The sequence below is a fragment of the Kogia breviceps genome, chromosome 9 (assembly GCF_026419965.1).
Source record: "Kogia breviceps isolate mKogBre1 chromosome 9, mKogBre1 haplotype 1, whole genome shotgun sequence".
In the NCBI taxonomy this organism is placed as follows: domain Eukaryota; kingdom Metazoa; phylum Chordata; class Mammalia; order Artiodactyla; family Physeteridae; genus Kogia; species Kogia breviceps.
In genome coordinates this window covers 67,679,389-67,701,323 of record NC_081318.1, presented here as the reverse complement: position 1 = coordinate 67,701,323, position 21,935 = coordinate 67,679,389, and the positions used below count along the sequence as shown (strand labels likewise).

Below are 21,935 nucleotides of genomic sequence, written 5' to 3'. Positions count from 1 at the left end.
ATATGCCTGTTGTAACTAGTGGATTTTTTCATATATATATATTTGGAAATATAACAAGCATTTTGCATAATGGTGACATTAATGATCACGCTAATGGGAGAACCATACCTATTTTACATAATTCACAATAACTTTCATTTATTGAGCACATACACTAATATAGGCACAAAACTAGAACTTCATACATTTTCTGTCAAGCCATACACAACTTTGAGAAATAGATATTACTAACTCCATTTTGCATAAGGGTACGTTCTCTAAGTCTATATAGTATTTAAGTAGCAGAGATGGGATTCCACTTGGGATGTTTGATTCCAAACCTCATCCTATAATTCACTCATTTATGCATTATACCCTTAACTATCTATGGACAAAAATGTTATTTGCAAGCTTAGAAAAAATGATCTTTTTAAAAAATATCAATATTTTTGCCAGAAATTATGCTCATATGAAAGTACATCATTTTCCAAAGAATTTGAATTTCAGGGATCCTATTACACCATCCATTTTCAGCCCCACAAAAAATATATTCAGTATTTTTGCACCATGAAATTGCAAGGACTATAAAAGGACTATACTGATTAGCATTTATTTTGGTCTGAGACGTTTTCTGTTCCATCTGGCCCTAATATATTTAAAAAGAGTTTTACTTTTAAAATATTTCCACTTAAAAATATTTTCCTAAATTACAGTAATTGAGAAGTAATCGACAAGATACATGTAAATATAGGAACAGAAATGTGTATATATCTGAATAAGTTATAGGAAATACGTGGCACTCAAACTTTTAAGCACACATGGCAGACATTGCTAATTGATCAGGACAATTTTTCACAGCAAACCTAGACATGCCCCAGGAGTCCTTCTCAACACAATATTTCAGGCACTTTAAAATTTTTGATTTTTTAGTGTTAAGATTAATTTATTTCCGCATTCATTTATGGTGATTTTATCAGGCACTGATGTAGGATCTGAAGTGAAACAGTGCACGTGCGCGCGCACACACACACACACACACACACACACACACACACACAGAGGAATAGAGTAGCCTGTCTAACACTTGACCAGGAGCAAGAACAGTCCAGCAGAGTTCAGAGTGGTTGCAAGATCCCTGTATTAAGAGCACAAATGCTGTGATCAAGAAACAAAGGTGAGGTAGTTGTAGCTGGAGTGGAGTAAAAAGGGATAAGTGTGGCTGTTATATAGAAAATTGACTGTCGGGAGACAAAAGATGGAAGCTGATTGATCCATTAAGGTGATGGCTACGATAATTAAGGCAAATAAGATAACGGGTGCTTAAACCATGTAATGATGGATGTGGTGAATAATAGTCCAGTTCGGGATTTAGTTTTAAGGTGGGTAGGCAAGTCTTCATTATCAAAGTGAAACTGAAAGCCTTGGTTTTAAATGAAGTTACCTTGGGAGTGAGTATAGATTGTGGAGATGAGCGGTCCAAGGGAGAGGTCAAGTGTTAAACGTTACAGATTATAAAGCTGGAGGAGAAATCAACAAAAAAGACTATGAGGGAGCAATTAGTCAAGAGGAGAGCTAAGAGAAAGAAGTGTCCCGAAACTCAGTTGAGGCATGTTTTCTAGAGGGTAGATGTCAATTCTGTCAAACGCTGCTTAAAAATTGAGAAGATGAAGACTGACCAACAGGTGAGGAGCAAATGAGCAGGTCATTGGTGATTTTAATAAAAGCTGATTTAGTGAATTAATGGTGATAAAAGTTTATTGGGTTGTGTTGAAAAGAGTGAAAAGAGAGGAGATAGAAACAGGAAGAAGACCACTCTAAAATTTTTTTGTATTATGGTGAACATAGCAGTTAGCTGGGATAGAATGTGTGTTTTAAGTTATGTGCTATTCTTGATAATCAATAATAGCTTAAGCGTCCATCATGTATTCATTTTCAATATTGCATGTATTTATAAGCATTATTTTCAGTGCTCAGTACCAAATCCTTTACATTACAATCCTGTATTATTATCTGTACCATTGTTTATGAAAATGATTAGCTTTAGTGTTCTTTAATAACTTTTAACAGAGTCATAATTGGCTACCATGGGATAATACAGTTTGGTTTTCTTTCACATCCTTTTTTTAACTGATATTGTGATCATACATCTATAATCTATTTTGAGCCATTAGAAGACATTAGCTTTCATATTATTCACTAGAAACCCCAAATTTGGAACCTGGGCCCAAATTTGTAGCCATGAAATTCTTCTTTATGTTGCCCATTGTAGTGAAACAATTCAGTATTTTTATAAAAGCTTTTTTCCTTACAGGAAAGACAAGCAACAGTGAAAAAGGAAAAGGGTGGTTCCCAGCAGCCAAACAAAGTGATTGACAAGAACAAAATGCAAAGAGCCAACTCTGTTACTGTGGATGGACAAGGCCTACAGGTATGACTTTTTTTAATCCAAATGTTTGTAGCTTTCATATTTGTTACTTCCATGCTCTTAGAAGGGCATATGTCCAGCTATCAACACGTTTATTTAATGCGCAATTTGTTAAGTTGACTATTTCAGAAACATTTTTATTAATTTATCAAGATGTCAGTTTTATAGTTGATTGACAGAGTGACATTCTGACTGGATTAATCATTTATGATGTTATCTCCATTTAAACTCAACTTGGTAAGAGATCTTCTGTCAATCTGAAGTTTTTACAAATTATTACTAAATATACACCTTTATTATATACATATGCATTATTTATTTCCAAGTATATATTCTCCGCACATATTATTATGTCTATTTGGAAGTGATTTTGACTCACAAAATGTCTTCAGAAAATAATAAAATGAACTCTACTTGTGTGGAATTTGTTTCTAAATCAATAATAAAAATAAAGGCTTCCCTGGTGGCACAGTGGTTAAGAATCCACCTGCCAATGCAGGGGACACGGGTTTGAGCCCTGGTCCGGAAGATCCCACATGCCTCGGAGCAACTAAGCCCATGTGCCACAACTACTGAGCCTGCGCTTTAGGGCTCGTGAGCCACAACCACTGAGCCCGAGTGCCACAACTACTGAGCCTGAGTGCCATAACTACTAAAGCCCACACGCCTAGAGCCCATGCTCCACAATGAAGAGTAGCCCCCGCTCACCACAGCTAGAGAAAGCCTGTGCACAGCAACGAAGACCAACAGAACCATAAATAAATTAATTTTTTTAAAGAAAGTTTATTTTTAAAAATCTATTATAATTTATCCATATCTTCCAATATTTTAAGTTGAAATTGAAATTGAAACTCCATGTATATTTCTAGTTTAAGTTAACACAAGTAGCTCAAAATCATGTTTTGAGTACTTTAAAAACCTCTAAATTACCCCTAGGGTCTCTGACATCAAAAGTAACATTTCTTTCCATCTGTATTTTAAGACACCCTACAGATTTAATCTGTTGTAATTATTTGCCTCTGTTTCTCAGTCAGATGTGAACACAATCAAAGAATTTGGCTTAATCTATGGATTAAGTTCTTTTGTTTTGTTTTGTTTTCCTACCTATACGTTTCTCTCTTCCAATTTTTAATTCCTTTCGTTAAGAATATGCTTCAAGTTTCATGTTCTCCAAGAAAATTTACCAACCTCTTACCACACACAGTTATATTATGTCACATACTTTTGTTCAACATACATGATTTTATCTCTTTTTTCATTTATTATTTTATCTGTGATTCTGTGGGTTATTATGTCTTTTATATTTCTTAATTTACAAGCACAGTTGAGAGCACACAGTAGTTGCCTAAATGCTTGCTTCTTCATTGTTTTGAGTATCTCATTGAAAATTTAATAATTATTGCTTAAATATTGATAACCAGTTTACTGCTTTGTTTTCACATAATAAAACACATTGTGAATAGAATATTGTTCATGAATTATTAAACTCAAATGTAAAAAGAGGAAATTGTGAACAATAATTTTTTTTACATTGGTTAGAGAGTATAGAAGTTAATTATCGAAACAGAAAATCAGCGTCCACACCTTTTGAAAGGCATACTTGGGTGTTAAGCGATCTCATTAAAAGCCCCAAATATGAAATCTGCTCATAATTTTGATAGTAAAAGCTTTTAGTTTGTTAAGTGATCCTGTGAAATTTTTAGTGGAAAATAATCACATTTGTAGTTTTAATAAGTCAATTGACAATATAAATTAGTTTAAATCTTTAGTCGCTCTGGGTTCCTGCAATGAAAATAACAAAAGGGAAACCTAATTTTAAAATTCAAGTATATTTTACATATGGCTAGGCACATACTTCTCAACCTGGAAGGGAAACACACATCATTTGTTAAACAGTATATGCTAGGTACTGTGATGATATTTCATGCGTATTAAGTGACACCTCTCAATGAACATATGAGATAATTATGAATTCTTAACTCTCCAACATATGATAAATATTATTATTACCATTTTTAAAATGAGCATATTGATGTTCTGAAGTCAAATTATTCCTAGGGCCTTACAGTGAGGTGTGAATGAGGACCATGTGACTCAGAGTTTGTGTGTTTTACTCCTAAGTTCCCTGTCTCCTTGGTTAACAAATTTTAACAGGTCTAGAAATGCTATATTTCTAACCACCTTGCTCTTCCATGTAATATTACATTGTTGCAAAGTTTGAGATAAAAAGCATGAATGCACTAGAATTATAACTGCTTTAGTCTCAGTATCCTAAGATTTGTATAGTTACATCTGACTTTACTCAGACATCAGAACCAAAATTAAATGGTGCATGCAGAGTGTTCTAAAGACTTTAAACTGACATAGCAATATAAATTGTGTTTTCTTTTTTATTCAAAAAGGATCCAAAATTTTCAGTCTGATTACAACTAAATTAGTCACATCAAAAACAATAGGTGATTAACTTTCTCTGTGGATGTGTTTCATTTCTCTAACCAGATAATAACTTTTCATAGCTTTCTTTGACATATAAAAGTGTCAGGTAAAGTTGTCAGTTAGCAAAGGGAAGACATCAGTCCTTATAAAAGAGCAGTAAGTAAATACTGTAATCATCACCATTAAAAATTTTTTAATTAAAAAAATTGGTATATAAGCACATGCAGTGGTCTGTTTCACCTCAGCAGAATGGACTAAAATTTGATGCACATAGGTATTCACATAATTTGGGAGAAAATATTTAAAAGGTAAGAGAATAAAATTATTGGATAGCCATTTCATACAAAATGGAAAATTAAGTAATTTTTGTTGTGGTAATTAATTTTAAAATAATAAAATGCTTATTCTTTATCATAAAAGGTAAAAAAGATCTTACAGAAAATTAATTTTTTCTGCAAGTTTTAAAAATTATATATATCATAAAAAAGCATTGAGTTGCAGCCCAGTTTGCATATAACTTAGTGACAGAAGAGATCTACACTACTTAAAGACTATTAATCATAGTTAAGCACATTCATCTTACTTCTTTCCAGCTAACCAGCATAATGATCAGGATTATTATTTCTAATTAGAGGAAGTAATAGATCATGTATAACCTTAGGATGAGTCTCATTAATTAACCCGAATCCTAGGGGACTTCAAGTAGAGGTGGTTAGGTACTCCGTCTTTGTCATCGCTCATACCATAGGTTTACACTTAATACATATGATCAAATGTAATTGAAACTACAATTCCTTAATGTGCAATAGATGTGAAAATACAGATGATTATTCACATGTGAACAAATAAGTAAAAAAAAGAACTGTTGTTTAAACTGTATTAAGCTGACGTTACCTTGTTCCTAATTATTCTTTGAAAAAAGTTTCCAAGCATAAGCATCATTTGCAAACCAAAAAGTCTAGTTTGTAACACTCTTAGCAAAAGATAAAAAGGGGAACTTTTATACTGAAATATCTAAAACTGAACTAGTGTTTTCCCCACCACAACTGCTTTTCTCTATCCCTACTGTCTTTATTATTTGTAATATCTCATCCTTATAGTTCCCAATACTGTAAACGTACATATATGCACTATACAGAAATGTATAGAGTGTGTATAAAATTAACTCCTTTTCTTTGATGATATGTGTGTGTGTATGCCCAGTTGGAGTCCTCAGGCCTGTTGATTCTTATAATCAGCTCTTCACTGTCATTTTAACTCCCTCTCTAAGGCCAGAATTACTATTCTATACTTTGAGTATATAACAACCTCTAAAATGAGTCCATGTCTCCATACATATAATATGCTAGGTTATAAATGGAATGAAAAAGATGGAACTGAATAAGATAAGATGTGTCAGGGCTGAGAGTTGGAGTTGTCTATAATTTTAAGTCAGATAGTGGGATTAGGCTTCATTAAGAAGTGAAGAGTAGAGACATCTCCAAGAGCTTTGGCCCATGGAACTGAAATGATGAAGTTGCCATTGACTGAGATGGAAAAGGATCTGGATGAATAACGTTTGGAGTGAAATTTCTGATGCTGTTAGATATCCAAATGGAAACGTCGAGTAGGCAGACAGATATGTGAATCTAGATTTCAGGGGTGAGGACGGATATGAATTTGGGAGTGAAAGACATATTGATGGCACTAAGGGAGAGCGTATCTGTAGAAAGGAATGGTTGAACTGGGATCCCAAACCAGTCTGACCCTAAAGTCCTATTCTTCAATGTTTATATGATTGAAACTGCCCCTTTATGTGAGTAAATACAATCTCACGTGATTACCTCTATTCTTTATAGAGGAGAATCCATTCTGTTTGCTATTGCAGTGTCCTTCACACCTAATTTATAACCATTCTGCAAGATTTCAAGTACCACACACGCTGTAAAATATTCCTGAACACTTTCGCCCACCATAAGTATTTTCTTTGTTATACTGTATTACCCTATCCCGATGTTTTTTTTTAAAAAAACTGTTTTGAGAAGCCCAGGACTCTGTAGAGATGCCTCAAGCACAAGAGTGGGGTGATGGGAAGCTGAGAACAGGTTCAGGGTTCTTTCATACTTCAGACATAGTAATTTGCCTTTCATCTGTTTTATATACTGTTCCACTGCAAATTACTTCAAGTGCTATAAAAATATTTACTTCCGAGATCAAATAGTTTTAGCTAACAGAATTTTTAAAATACTTGTATTTTTGTCTAACTGCTTCCCATCCCACTAAAATCTATAACAAAATGCATATGGCATTTTAGGATGACAGTACATCACTTTCCAAAATAACTGAGTTTTACATCTTATTTCCGAATTATTGTATGAAAGTAAAAAACCAAAATTTGTCCTGTTAAAGACTATATTAGATACAGTTCAAAAGAGAATTAGTGAACTTGAATATAAAATTGATACATTAGTGCTATCTAATCCTTAGATCCCATTCAAGTTTCACCAGTTGTCTCAATAATGGCTTTTATAACAAAAGAAGCTAGTCCAGAATCATGTTAAGTTCTCTATTTTGGTGGTCATGCTATGTTTACATAAGAGAATGTTCTCATATGTAGTCAATCCTAAAACTCAGGGTTGTTTTACTAAGGATGAAGAGGAATACGAGAATTAAGTGACAAATTGCAGTCTCTGCCACTAAGATACTGCTTCTTATTTCAGGACTATTAGTGAACACAGAAGTTGTTAATTTGTAACTTGTAGATTTGAAAATGGCTATGCAGTACTATAGGTTTTTGGCTCTCAAATCTAAAAAACGCTGCCTTTCGTCTCCTGGCACCTAAATTTACTCTGCTAGATTGACCTTCTTTTGATTGTAACAAAGTTTAGCAGAATTTAAAAGCTTTTTGGGGCTTCCCTGGTGGCGCAGTGGTTGAGAGTCCGCCTGCCGATGCAGGAGACACGGGTTCGTGCCCTGGTCCGGGAGGATCCCACATGCCGCGGAGCGGCTGGGCCCGTGAGCCACGGCCGCTGGGCCTGCGCGTCCGGAGCCTGTGCTCCGCAACGGGAGAGGCCACAACAGTGAGAGGCCCGCATACTGCAAAAAAAAAAAAAAAAAAAAAAAAAAGCTTTTTGGATGAGCATTGAAAAAGATGCCGATTTGCCTGAAACCTTGACATTTCTTGTATAAATACTACCATTAAATGATCCCCTAACACCAGAGTTTTAGTGGTTTTGATATTGAATCACATACTACTCCTTAAATGGAGGTTACGTTAGGTCAGGTGTTTTAATCTGTTAGAATCATTGTCAAAGGGGCAGTATTTCACAGTCCCTGATAACTTACAAATAAATATCTAAAGTTTCCAATTTTTAATTTTTATACAGTCTTATTTTACAAGCATAATTTATGTTAAGGGGATATGTGAGGAAAAGTTGGCTAATTTGATTTTATTATTTCCTGTACTTCCATTTTGGGTTCTTGACTTTTATCACTTGTAGAGTATCATCGTTATCCTAAATTCTTTATCTAGATTCTCTCCTATTTTTCTAATCCATTTGATCTAATTATCCATCTACTCACCCTTAAAAATGACATCTAGGTTTTTATATTTTCAGGTCCTCTACAGACTATAATATAGTCTAGTGGGATCTTTATTTGTTTGTAATAGTGTTTCCTCAGAACACAATTTTCTGTAGCGTGGTACTGTCCTTTATTTGATAAATCATAATTATGCCTTTAAACATTTTAATTAATAAATATTTCTGAAAGTTATTCCAAAATATATTTTCAAATGAAGATGAAAATTTGCCCAAATGAACTTAATGTAATCTCATGTAATGGTAAGCTAAATATTGAATTTTGGGACGATCATCCTAATTAGTATTTGGATTCAGATGTTATGTTTTGCTAAAATATTTCATTTACCTTGAGAATCTCCCCTCTCTTTAAAAATAAGGAATAACAATTCAAATTAAATGCAGAAATCAACTAAAATACACATTTGTTAGTCTTACTTTTTGCATGTGAAAACTTTAGGAGTTCTATCTGATTTTGTAATAGAATGAGAAGTAAAGGAAACTGAATACTAGTAGTCAGAGGTATGTTTTGGTGTTTCTTTTAATGCGGGGAGGGGGAAGTCACATTGCAAGTATATAGCACAGTGTCGTAAGATAGTAGGTACTTTCTGTCCAGTAGCTGATGGAGCACATGAAGTTCAGGGGAGAAGAGCTGAGGAGTTACTGCAGATCCAGCTTGTCCATCTCATCTCCCAACTGAATGAGAGACAAATCAGTAACAAAACCCATGTGTCCTCTTTGAAAGAGGAAGTAAAACAGTCAGAAAGAATAGATTGTAATGGGAACAAGTTGGGAAAAAGTATAAGAATTGAGAATATTTTACTCAACCTTCTCATATAGTGTGAAGATTTCAACAATTTCCCAGTGCCTATACTCATTAGAAAAATGTCTTTTCACAAGAATTGGAGGAAAATATGTTGGTAGGGTATTTTAACTTATATTGTTTAAACAAAAGGAAGAACCTGATATGGTGAAATGGTTGTTTTTAGTCTTCTCATTAAATATTTCAGGTACTTTCTAAGGGAAAAATACCAGAGCAATGAAGGACACTTTGATTCTACTTTCAAAAAGGAAATAGATCTAAAACTTTTCAACTTAATATTTAGAGGACTGCATTGGTTGCATATTTTTGTTATTAAAATATTGTTTTATCAATCAACTATGTTTAGATGGGAGTTACATAGGTATACACTGAATAGGAATACTCTTATTTAAAACAGCTTACCTCTTAACATTGAATTCAAATAAAATACAAGTGTTCTCCTTTGCCAATCTATCAAAAACAATTTCTGCCCCCGGCCAGTGAAGTGCTAGCACCTCACCTGCTTCATTTCTGGTGATAACTTTTCACTATTAAATGTATATTTATTTGTTTGTTTCTCTTTTTTAAAAATATTTATTTGTTTATTTTGGGGGCTGTGTCGGGTTTTAGTTGCAGCACGTGGGATCTTCACTGCGGCACGCGGGGTCTTTCCCTGCAGCACGGGCTTCTCTCTAGTTGTGGCGCTTGGGCTTCCCCATGTCATGTGGGATCATAGTTCCCTGACCAGGGATTGAACCTGTGTCCCCTGCATTGGAAGGTGGATTCTTAACCACTGGACTACTAGGGAAGTCCCTATTTGTTTGTTTCTTGTTTGTTTCTCCACCAGAATATAAGCTCCACTAAGACAGGCACTTTTTTTGGTTAAATCGAGAATGTATAGTGATGAAAGCAGTGCGTGGCATATAGGGACACAGTCAATTTAATGGATTCCTGTTTAACAAATAGACTGGATTAACTGGCATCTCTTCTCAAGCAGGAAAAGAAAGCATGGAGGAAACACTGTATAGATGGAGACTCTGACCGAAAGTGGCCTCAAACCATCTTATTTAGATTCTAGTTCACAAGTGGTTGGGAAGATGGATTCCAGATGTGCTATAAACCTCTAAAGTAGGGATTGTCTATAAAAGTAGGGCTCACTTATACTTTGATCCCTTTCTTTTCTAATCTTTTTTTACCACCATAATCTGCTCTATTCTGGATGGTTTACTCACGATCCCACGAATTGTACCTATTGTTTTCACCTCATAGCTATTGAGAGGTTATTCCTTCTTCATAGCTGCCTTCCCCTCTGCCCTATTCCTAGCTAGAAAATCACCTCTCTTAGTGCAGTGGGTATTTATTTTGATATATATGGAGTCAAAGCACAGGATTTAATTATGTTGCTGATTAGATCTATCTGTTATCTATCCTCTATCTCTCCACATTACAGAACAAAAGAACCATATTCTTGAATTTGCTAATTGGCATTTCACGACTTAGAAATAACAGGGGGTTCTCTTTGTATATAATATAAATAATTTGTCCACATATTCAACTTTTCTTCTAGATTACTCCTGTTCCTGGTACTCATCCACTTTTAGTTTTTGTGAACCCCAAAAGTGGTGGGAAGCAAGGAGAACGGTATGTTTTTAAAAATCACATTTATTTACTGTGTTATATATCTGTAAAATGATAAACTAAATTTATAGTATAAAAACATTTAAAAATATTATCCCTCATGGTACACTAATTTTAATGTGAAATAAGTGGTGCTATCATCTCTATATAACAATGTATATTGGTATGATCTCTCCTTGGTTTTACAGTTGAAATTTTAATATAATAATGGCCTTTTGTAAATATTTTTATTATCATATCTCAGGTGTGTGAATTCTCTCTACCCTGCCTATCACCCCTAGCCATTAACAAAGAGCTTTGCATACAACATGGCTCCATAAATACTGTTGAATGAAAATTGCTTCTCTAAATGGTCAACAAGGTGACTTCAGGTAAATGATTGCCCAGTAGTTAGAAACAGAATTTATATCCAGCGTCTAGACAAAATATAATGATTTTCTGCATGTTCATTTGGAGAACATGATGCCATATATCCTGGAGAAGCACAGTACATTTAATCAGAATAATAATGAGCTGCATTATCAGGTATCTCAGTATTCATGTGGACAACAAAAAATTTTCCTTTTTGTAAAATTAATGATCAAATCATAATATTTAATAAAAATCTGAAAATCACCACATTGAAGAGTAAATCTTATGTCCTTCTAAGAAGGAGTGTCAGAAACAGAAATGCAGTTGTACCTGTCTTAATAATTTCTAGAACTCTTTACTAATTCCAGCCAAAAAATGAGCAATCAGATAAAAGCACTCACAAAGATGCTATGATAATAAAATAGAAATTTACATTGTGGTTTCACCAAATAATGAAATTGAAATGTTTCCATGAATAAAGGAATTTTGAAAAGTAATTTCCTTTCCTACCATTTAACTTTCCGGCTTCATTTCAGTTAAATGAAGAATGGTCATTTTCCATTCAACAAAATATTATTTCTGCTTAAAAAGTTTTCCCTTTTATCACTGTATAGTTATACTTTTAATTCTGCTAAACAAGACAAGTTATTTTAAATAACTAGTGACTTAATAATATAAAATATTTACAATGCTTTATTAAAGAGAATAGTTGCCTCACTTTTAGGTATATAAAATAATAATTAAGTAATGATGCTAAAATTATTTTCTCCTTTCCTACTCACAGTTTGTTAGTTGTATATATTATGGATATCTTGAAAAAGAAGTAAACTCTTCACAAAGCATTAGATGAGACAAATTCATGTTGGAAATTAGAAACAAATGAAGTATCAAGTGAAAAAAAATATATTTCAAATGGAAATATTCCCCTCAAATTAAGGTAACATTAATCATGTAGAATGACCCTTAATTGAATATCTGCCTCCCTCTTCTCCCAGTACATAAAAATAATTTTATTTAAATTAAAAAATATATATGTACAGATAGATACACTGAAGTCATCAGTAAATTAAATTTAATGGGGGAGAGGGAGGATATTTGAGTTCTCCTATATGCACACCCACTTATGCTTTGTCCTTTATACACTAACAGGGACCATTCAAAATCAAAAGAATTGTAAACATGTTTAAAGGAGATCTATTATTAATGCAGTCATAAATTCTCCTGAATGCATTAGAAGCATCTTTCACAAATAATGGAATTCTATTCAGGGTTTTCCTTTCAAAATATGTAGGTTTTCTTCTTTGGTGTATTAGATAAGCAGAAAAAGGTAAGAGAATTATATATTCACACATAGTTTCCCATACCAGTCAACAGGTGTGAAAATGTCCACACATCATTCAGACAGCAACACTTGAGGGAATCCAGTCTCTACTAGGATCTGGGGTGAGACAGAAGACACAGTCATACAGGGAGGCAGACGTATAAACAGATTTACTGCAGTAACCCCAAGGCAAAAGCTAAGCTAGGAATGTTTACAAGTGCTATGGAAGTTCAGAGGAAGAAATGATTGTCTCTGAAGACTCAGAAGACTAGCTTTTGAGTTGGTTCTGATAAAAGTAGATGTTTGCCAGGTGAAGGAAGAAAGGAGACAGATGTGTGGAAAGGAGTGTGGTGTTTTGGTAGGGAACCAAGAGATATTCAGCGAGGTTGAAGTTTAAGAGGAAAGAGGAGAAAGGCGAGACATAAACTATTTTAAATATAATAAGATATTTTATAAGTAACTTGCCACTGGCAGGAACTTTTTATCATGGAAACAACGTGACTGTAATTAAATAGAAGTACAGAAGATGGCTGAATAGGCAAGACTTTTACAGAACTGGTGAGAGAACTTGTAAGGCAGTGAGGATAACCAGGTATGATAGACATTACTCAGTCAGAAGGTACAGGATTGACCTCGATTTCAGGTGCTGGGGAAAAGGAGGTACTGAGAATGACTCTAAGATCATTCTTGAGACGCTAGGTGATATCATTATTTCAAGATCTAGAATGTGAGGGTATTGCACACGGACGTGGGAGGATATAAGTAGATATTTGGAGAGTTTCAGTACACATAATATGAATATGTTAAGATATATAATAATATTTTCACATGTATATATAAAAACTAATTTTAAAAACCAAATATATTCCTTCACTTTTAATATTTTGTCTCAGAATTTTGATATGGGATGTGTGTATACTTAGAAACATTTCTGTTGCGTTTGTTATGCAAAGATTGAGTTCTTTCAGAAAAAAAATGAATTGTTTAATATGTGCCTGTAGAAATAGTTCAGCAATTTTGTGATCTAGCTCATCAAGATGATTGTTTATGTGAAATAATTAAGCAGCTGAAGTCACAGTCTTTACTTTCATACATACAGTGTCCAATCCCATTTTATATATGGGATAAATAACTTTCAGCTCTGTTAGATTGGCCCAATAATCTGTAAATTTCCCAAGGATCTATTAAGAGAAGATATTTAACTAATTGTATACTGATATTTTAAAATATTTATTTGAAATCTTATTAGCTAAATAATATTCAAAAGCAGGATAGTGTTCTAAATGCATGTGCATATTTAGAATAAAAATTTGGAGATATCACTAAATTTTATTTTTTCCTTCCATATTTTCATCTTTATAGAATTTACAGAAAATTCCAATATCTACTAAATCCTCGTCAGGTTTACAGTCTTGCTGGAAATGGACCAATGCCAGGGTAAGCCTATATATATTATTACCATTAATTCATTTAATACTAATTAATTAAATAAGCAGCCAGACAAACCTAGAAGTAATGTTATTCAAATACAGCATCCAGATTAGTATACAAAACATTGAATATCAACTACATAAGAGAAACTAATGCAGGTGCTGTTTTTCAAAATGGCCCGTTTCAATAAGATTTTCCTCCTTTCTAAATATTGTGAAGTAATTCTCATACTTCTAGTAGTAATGTTAATAAGAATAATCACACCACAGACATACACATATATTAGCTGGGTCCTTAAATTACTAAACCATCTAGGTGTTCGAAGAACTGCTCTCCTTCCATTTATTAAATATAGGACATAGATCTACTATAGAATAAAATTTTTTTTAAATTTTTAATTCTATTAACAAAGAATAGAAATCATAATATGATTTTTTCATTTACTACTTACAAACTCTAATACATATCACTCTTTTATAAGATACTTCATTAATAGGCAAGATGTAGTGAAATACAATTATTTTTCAACAGATACCATATACTTTTTTTTTTTTTTTTTTTTTTTGCGGTAAACGGGCCTCTCGCTGTCGTGGCCTCTCCCGCTGCGGAGCACAGGCTCCGGACGCACAGGCCCAGCGGCCACGGCCCACGGACCCAGCCGCTCCGCGGCACGGGGGATCCTCCCGGACCGGGGCACGAACCCGCGTCCCCTGCATTGGAAGGCGGACTCTCAACCACTGCGCCACCAGGGAAGCCCCCCATATACTTTTGATATCACAAGTATGCACTGAAATAATTCATCGTTAACTTGGCCTAGTTAGCTAATTAATGTCATTTTCTTACACTGATTTGATTTCTCTATCAACATTATAGTAAACATTAGACCAGATGAAGTAGAGAAAACTATAAATAAACTTCTTTAAAAAAAAATCGGTATGATTAAAATAAGTCTTCTAAGTTATTCTCAGAAATGAGAAACCAAATGTTAAAATTGTCTTTTAAATGCTCAGAATAAAATTTATGCCATCGTATCTCATGTTAGATAAATGTAAATAATATGCAATTAATTAGCACAGGCTCCCACAATTATACTCATCTTTTTCTTCCATTGCCTGCTACCTGTTGTCCAGGGCTAGTTTCCAAATGCTGAGCCATGATGTGTGGAATCTGCTTGCTGTAGAAGGCAGGTTCACCACAGGAATTCAGTTCAGAACACTGCCTTTGTCAAACTCCAGACTCCACCAGGTAGAGAGTCATGATCAGATTATTGGCTAGGTGAGCCACATGCTGGAAGTTCCAGTCTAGTTAAAGACAAGAAAAAGTAAAGTCTTGATATTGACACAGAAAAACTCAGTCAGGATGCCTCTTTTTCTTGTTCTTTAATATTCTCTGAACTTCAAAGAAGTAGCTCTTAATCTGCAGGATTAAGGAATTTTGCATTAAGAAGTTTAGCTAATCCAAGACCTCTGTAGCTCCACCAGACCAAGTAAATCCAGGATTTGCTTGTATTTTATAGTTAAACTAAATACCTAATGACTCTGCTAATTGTAAACCTTATCATTTAACCACCCTGTGTCATCATGGTCTTTTCCGTGAAATGAAGGAATAGTACCTGCCTCATAGGCTAGTTATAAAATTACGTTGGGTGTTACCCATGAAGCATATAAAAATGTGCTTACCACATAATATGTCCTCGATGACTGTTATTTGTTATCAATATCATTTATTAATTAATAATCAATAACATAATCACTTTGTAGCTCTATGTAAATTTATTGCAATAACCTTGATTTTAACCTCGTTTTCTCATTTCATTTCATTTTTTTTCCTACTCCACTTTAAATATGTATTATGTGTTTCCTTTTACTCTTTAACCGTTAGCCATCCTGTTATCTTCTCTAGTTTAATGTACTGAAAAATAAAAGTAATAAGTGTACTTGTACAATTCCAAGCTACAATGAATATTATTTAGAAATTAAGTTAAGGGTCCCACTTTAAGCACTACCACCTCTCAAGGATATTATTGTGAATTGTTTGTGTGTATCCTCTAAGAACTTCTATAAATATAAAAACTACTGTATGTATAGAATGTATTCATATATATACAATGTATTCATTTATATATACACACATATATGTGTTACATAGATAAATAGATTTTTTAATATAACTTAGACTGTAGATTTTTATTGCTCTGCAACTTGCTTCCTTTTACTCAAAAGCATATGGTGGATATTGTTTGAGTTCAGTAGATATTGATCAGTTTAAATGTTTTTAAGAGCTGCACAGTATTCCATTGTTTTGTTAACTATTCTGTTATTGGGAAATATTTATATTGCCTGCACTTTTAAATAATTTGCATAATTTAAGTTAATGTCTATCAATTTATCTGTTTTTAGAAGCATATTCAAATATTTTCAATTTTCCTTCTCAGGTTCTGCCAAATTGATATACAAAAAGTATCAAATTATAATCAAATTATCAATTTGATTATAATCAATTATCAATTATAATCAAATTATAATCCCAGCAGCAATATATAATGTTTTATTTCCCACGCCCTCTGTTAAATTGGCTATCTTCAGTAATTTTTATTATTGTTAAATGTACTAGGTAAAAATGTAACCTTATCATTTTTATTTGCATGGCTAATCAATTATAAAGTTGAATATGGCTTTAGTTAGATTGACTTTTCTATAAACAACAGAAATATAATCTGGCTTGTGATCCAAAATAGAGTTTACTGGAAAATTATGAAGTAGCTCATATAATTAATGGAAAAATGAAGAACTATGTTTCAGAAAGGATAGGAATCAGGACAATTTGAGGAAATTATGACTAAAAAGACAGTGTCCATAGGAGTTACTGCTAAGAGAAATTGATTCCAATTGTTTCTGGTATTCTTGCTTCTATATTCAAAATTTATATCCCCAGGAGAAGCATATTTATTAGCCTCTCTTGTTTTCCATGCCACAGCCTTGGCTACTTTGGGATGGAACATCTTGACTAACAGACCTGTCAAGATTATTATCTAAATTGTTTGTCTTCTCAAAGCCAAATGAGGATGCTATATAACCTGAGGATGAAAGATGAATTCTTGATGGGAATAAACAATAAGTGTTCACCACGGTCCAACCCATTGAGTTATCCAATATCTCTTCTTTTCTGAACATAAACGTTGAAAAAAAAATACCAATCAACATATTGCTACTGCTACATATGTAGCCAAAAATACACATCCTCCTAAAATGTAGACAGCCTCAAGTCTCATATTGTTACAATATCCAGCTTCAAGTGCTGGTTCTCCAAAACATCTCTGGAGATGACTTTCTCCTTTCCCTTCATCCATTTGGTCTCAATATACAGAAATGTAATGAGAAAATTACATATTTAACTATAAATATGAATTTCATTAAATGATATTCTTAACAATACAAAGAATAAAACTCATGTAAAGTCTACAGTCCTGGTTTTACTACTGATTGAAAACTGTAGCTGAAACATAAAACATTTCTCAGCTTCTTGGAAATGTTTCCCCAGAATAGTGATTGAAATATTTTTACCTGATAGGTCTGAGATTTTGGTAGTACTGCTTGTATAGGGCTGAATTTGTTTCTCGTGTGCCTTGAATGACAGGCATGGTAGTACCTGACAGTATTAGTACTGTTTATCAGATATTTCCAGGTCTTCTGCCAGGCACTTGATCTTGATTTCAGTCCTTTCACCTTAGGTATTAAGAGTGGCTATATGGCTTTCTCTGACGCTGAACTGTGAGCAGAAAGTAAATTTTCCACTCTTTCTTTTCCTCTACCACAGTGACCAGCAGTATTCAATATTGGCCTGTTGGTTAGCTTGGATGCCAGAGTGAAAACCACACGAGAGAGCCCCTACCCCCAGCCCCGCTTACCCCACATCCCTGTAGAATGGATGATAAAGAAGCCTCTGTAAGATTATGCCACGAAGATTTTGCATTGTTTGTGACTGTATGTAACCTAGCCCTTACAACTAAACCAATGATCGGAGTAGAGGCCCTATTAGTACTGCCTTTTCCCTTTATATAGCAGCAAACCTAATTTCTCCTTGGGAATCAGAGTCAGTTATACCAGTTAACATCCTATCTGTCTTTTTGCCTGTTAGTCTAGTGGTATGAGGAGCCTCAAAATGTCCAAGTGTTAGCTTCAATTCAATGAAAATTTTACTGTCTCATATGCCACCATTCCTCTTTGGTGTTAAAACTTCTCAACCATAAGAGCTCAGAACCAAGGGAATGTGAAGCAAAATATTTGAAAGTGAATGTATTAGTCAGTGTTCTTTAGCAAACAGACCAAGAGTACATATGTATAGAGAAAAATTTATTATAAGGAATTGGCTCACTTGCTAATTGAGGCTGACAAATCCAAATCTGTAATTTGATGTTCCAGTTTGAGTCCAAAGGCTGGCGAGCTTCTGTGGAACTAGGAAGAATCAACATCCCAGGTCAAAGGTGATCAGGCTGGAGAATTCTCTCTTTCTTGGGTTAGGGTCTGCCTTTTGTTCTATCAGGCCTTCAGCTGATTAGATGGGGGTCACCCATTAGCGAGGGCAGTCTGTTTTATGACGTCTACTGATTTAAATGTTAAATCTCATCTAAAACTACCCTCACAGAAACACTCAAAATAATGCTTGATCAACTTTCTGGGCATCCATGGCCCAGCCAATTTGACACATAAATTTAAGATTCACAGTGAGTATTAAGTGTAATTGTAAGTTTCATCACCAAGCTTTACATTTGGGTTCCAGAACCTTGTTTTCTGAATTGGGTAAAGCAGCATCGTACAGTTCAGAGCACATGATACAGCTGTTTGATCATACACCATTTAAGTGCTCCCACTGATTCAGTGACTGAGTCTTTAGTAGGTTATTTCAGTGTTCTATGGACAACTGTTTCTCCCTGATGAAACATATAAGAAGGCCTTTATGTCACAGGGGCATCAGCCCACTGTCTTTCTTCCTTCTCTGTGAACGGTATTCCTTGAAAGGAGACAGCAATATGTGAGACACTATGATAGTGGTTAAGGCATTCAATAAGTCATTTGCTATGAGCATTGACACAGGCATAATGGGAAAGAAAAGTAAATCCAATTGCTAGAAGAAATGTCTAGTTAGTGAGGACAAATGGCTGCAGTTGCATTATGGAAAGGGTCCAGGGATTTTAGACTACCCTTAAGTAGCTGGCTTAGGTTCCCATGAGGTATAGCAACATATTGGAATTCACTAATTGGTTCTTTTGATGACAGTTGAGTACTCCAGAGTCAGTACCTACTCCTTGTTGAAGATAAATTCATGTTGTTTATCCCTTCCAAAGCTTCCAACCCTACCAACATGAACATGAGTGCTTTGAACACTCGCTGGGAGTGACTAAGAAAACATGCTAACTGGCATTTCTTTGGAGCAATTATACTCCCAATTATGGGTCCATTCTGAGAAATTCACTTATATAAATTTTGCTTCCATCACTAATTCTCCATTCTTATCCTTTCCGAGTCCCTAATAGTGTGAGAAATATTTGTTAGTCAGTACTATTGAATTGGTATGTTTCCTATACTCTAAACATCTCTCTGTCCAGAAAAGGTAAACAGGACATTTTATTGTTTGAGATACTGCCCAGAGGTCAAATGGCATTCTTTTCTGTCCTCAAATTATTCCCAGTTTATTTGTACTGCCATAGCAGCCTACCTCCAGCTACTTCTGATACATCATGGAAAGGCACTAGTAAATCCGTTTTTTTTTATCCTTAAACAGTGAGAATGGAGAACTCCCTATGAGGGCATAGGTATGGGTTGAAGGAGGGGTTGGGAGTATAGCCAGATTCAGAATATCTGCGTGGTGGGCCTAGGCACTTCAATTTCTTAAAAGCTCCCCAGCTGATTATGTGGAGACATCATGCAGAACCACTGATTTAGTAGATTAATTACTATATAATAGGTATTATAGGCATATTGATATGCTACAATTAGGGTAACTTCCCCATTAAATTTATAATAATTACTTTAAATTCTTAGACAAGCATTAGTTTTTTGCACCAGCAACCTATCGTGATCTTTGTGTTTCACATTTTTCAAATTTAGAAAAGAAGTGTCTCATAGGCCTAGGTTTAGCCACGTGCCTTCTGCATTGTTTGGGTCAATGCAGTTGGTTTCCTTGTTTGATAGATGTACCAAAACTGTATTCAGCAGCATGTTTCCCCACAGTCAAATAAGGCAAAACCAGCAAATGCTCCAAACAAGCATTTTGTCTTATATATACTAAACTTTGATGTCTTATGTAAAGCATATGCTCTTTTTTTTTTTAACATCTTTATTGGAGTATGTTTACTTTACAATGGTGTGTTAGTTTCTGCTTTATAACAAAGTGAATCAGCTATGCATATACATACGTTCCCGTATCCCCTCCCTCTTGCGTCTCCCTCCCACCCTCCCTATCCCACCCCTCTAGGTGGTCTCAAAGCACCGAGCTGATCTCCCTGTGCTATGCGGCTGCTTCCCACTAGCTATTGGTTTTACACGTGTGCTCTTTTATTTGCCTATTTTCCTTTTGATTTGTCTTTTTTGTGTTCATTTTAAAATCTTATTGTATAAATATTATCATCATTTTATATATGTTGCAAGTGTTTTCTTCTCATTTGTTCTGTGTGCTTTCAGTTTGTGTATTTTGTTCTTTTTCTTGTCCATATAAATATATAAAATTTGCATTGCTAATTCTACACTGAATGATTTCTCAACTTTATATTTTAGAAAAACCTTTCCCCAAGCCAAAATTACTGAAATATTTTTATATCTTTTATTAATTTTTCATTTTGTTTTCAATTTCTAACCTTTAATCTTTAAAGATTACCTTTTTCTTAGAGATGCGTTGACAGACTAGGATGAGGTAGGCATGGAACATTTTTTTCCTTCAGATTGAAATCTAGCTGTCCCAACGAAAGCTGTTCATTTGTCCACTGTTTCACCACTGATTTGACATACTTTATATATGGTGAAATAATATATATGTTAGACTGTTGCTGCCCTTTCCTTTGCTTCATGGATCTATTTGTTGATTCTCACTGGAGACTGTTTTATATAATGTAACTCCCTAATTATTCTCTCAAACTTTAATGACATTTACTCTCTTCAATGTGTTGTTATTGTCTTGAGTTTTTAAAGTGTGAGTTTGAATCGAATTGTATTGAATTTCTACTTTCATCTCGATAACTATGAGAATGCCCTGTTTTATATCTGATGCCAGTGCCCAGGCTGCATGCCCAGTGGTAGAGGTGCACTTCTGTTAGAGAGCCATTCCTCAGTTGTTATCCAGGAGGCAAACGCCCCAGGTAGCTCTTTTGAAATGGGATCCTGGCCAGGCTATTCTGTAATCCTTCACTTAATCCCATAGCTGACCTCTCGTGTTGTAACTCTTCCCATCTCTGTTTCTAGCTGTGCCATCCCTGATCTTGGGTCAGCCATGGGGGCAGAGGCTGCCTTTGGCAGCAGTTCCCTTTCAATGTATTGCTTTCTAAGTTGTTCTATTCTGTAAGGTCTCTTTACTACTCTAATTTGTGGTTTAATTTCATTTCTATTCCTGGTTTATTACTTTTCCTATGCTACTATAGATACACTTATTAAAAAATAAATATTTTATCTACCACCCTGAGCCTGCAGTTATTCATTCTTTTAATTTCCTTTTTTTCCCCATTGTTCCTCTTTACCACACCAAGTTTTTAGATCTTTTTGTATGCCTCTCTTCTCTCATCCTATCTTTATTTATTTCTTCTTTTCTAACATTTTGTTTCTATGCTTTTCTTGATGTATCGAAACTCCGCTAATCCCTAGTGTAAATTATCTAGTAAATACCAAAACTCTCTGGTCACTTCCCTTTTTATCTTTGTTTTCAAGATAGAAATAGATGTTTATTTCTTTGTCTTTATTGTATCTCTTTACATAAATTCTCTCACTCTGATAATGACCATTTAAAGAT

At 34.4% G+C, this 21,935-nt stretch overlaps 1 protein-coding gene across 11 annotated transcripts in view; it reads left to right on the top strand.

Moving 5' to 3' along the window:
- DGKB (diacylglycerol kinase beta) overlaps positions 1-21,935 on the top strand; it is a 796,780-nt gene that overhangs the window by 343,447 nt on the left and 431,398 nt on the right. For all 11 annotated transcript variants that reach the window (XM_067042589.1, XM_067042590.1, XM_067042594.1 and 8 more), the window contains 3 exons: positions 2,291-2,407; positions 10,767-10,840; positions 13,872-13,946. In XM_067042589.1, coding sequence (XP_066898690.1) covers positions 2,291-2,407; positions 10,767-10,840; positions 13,872-13,946 — 266 coding nt within the window. The remainder of the gene's footprint in view (positions 1-2,290; positions 2,408-10,766; positions 10,841-13,871; positions 13,947-21,935) is intronic.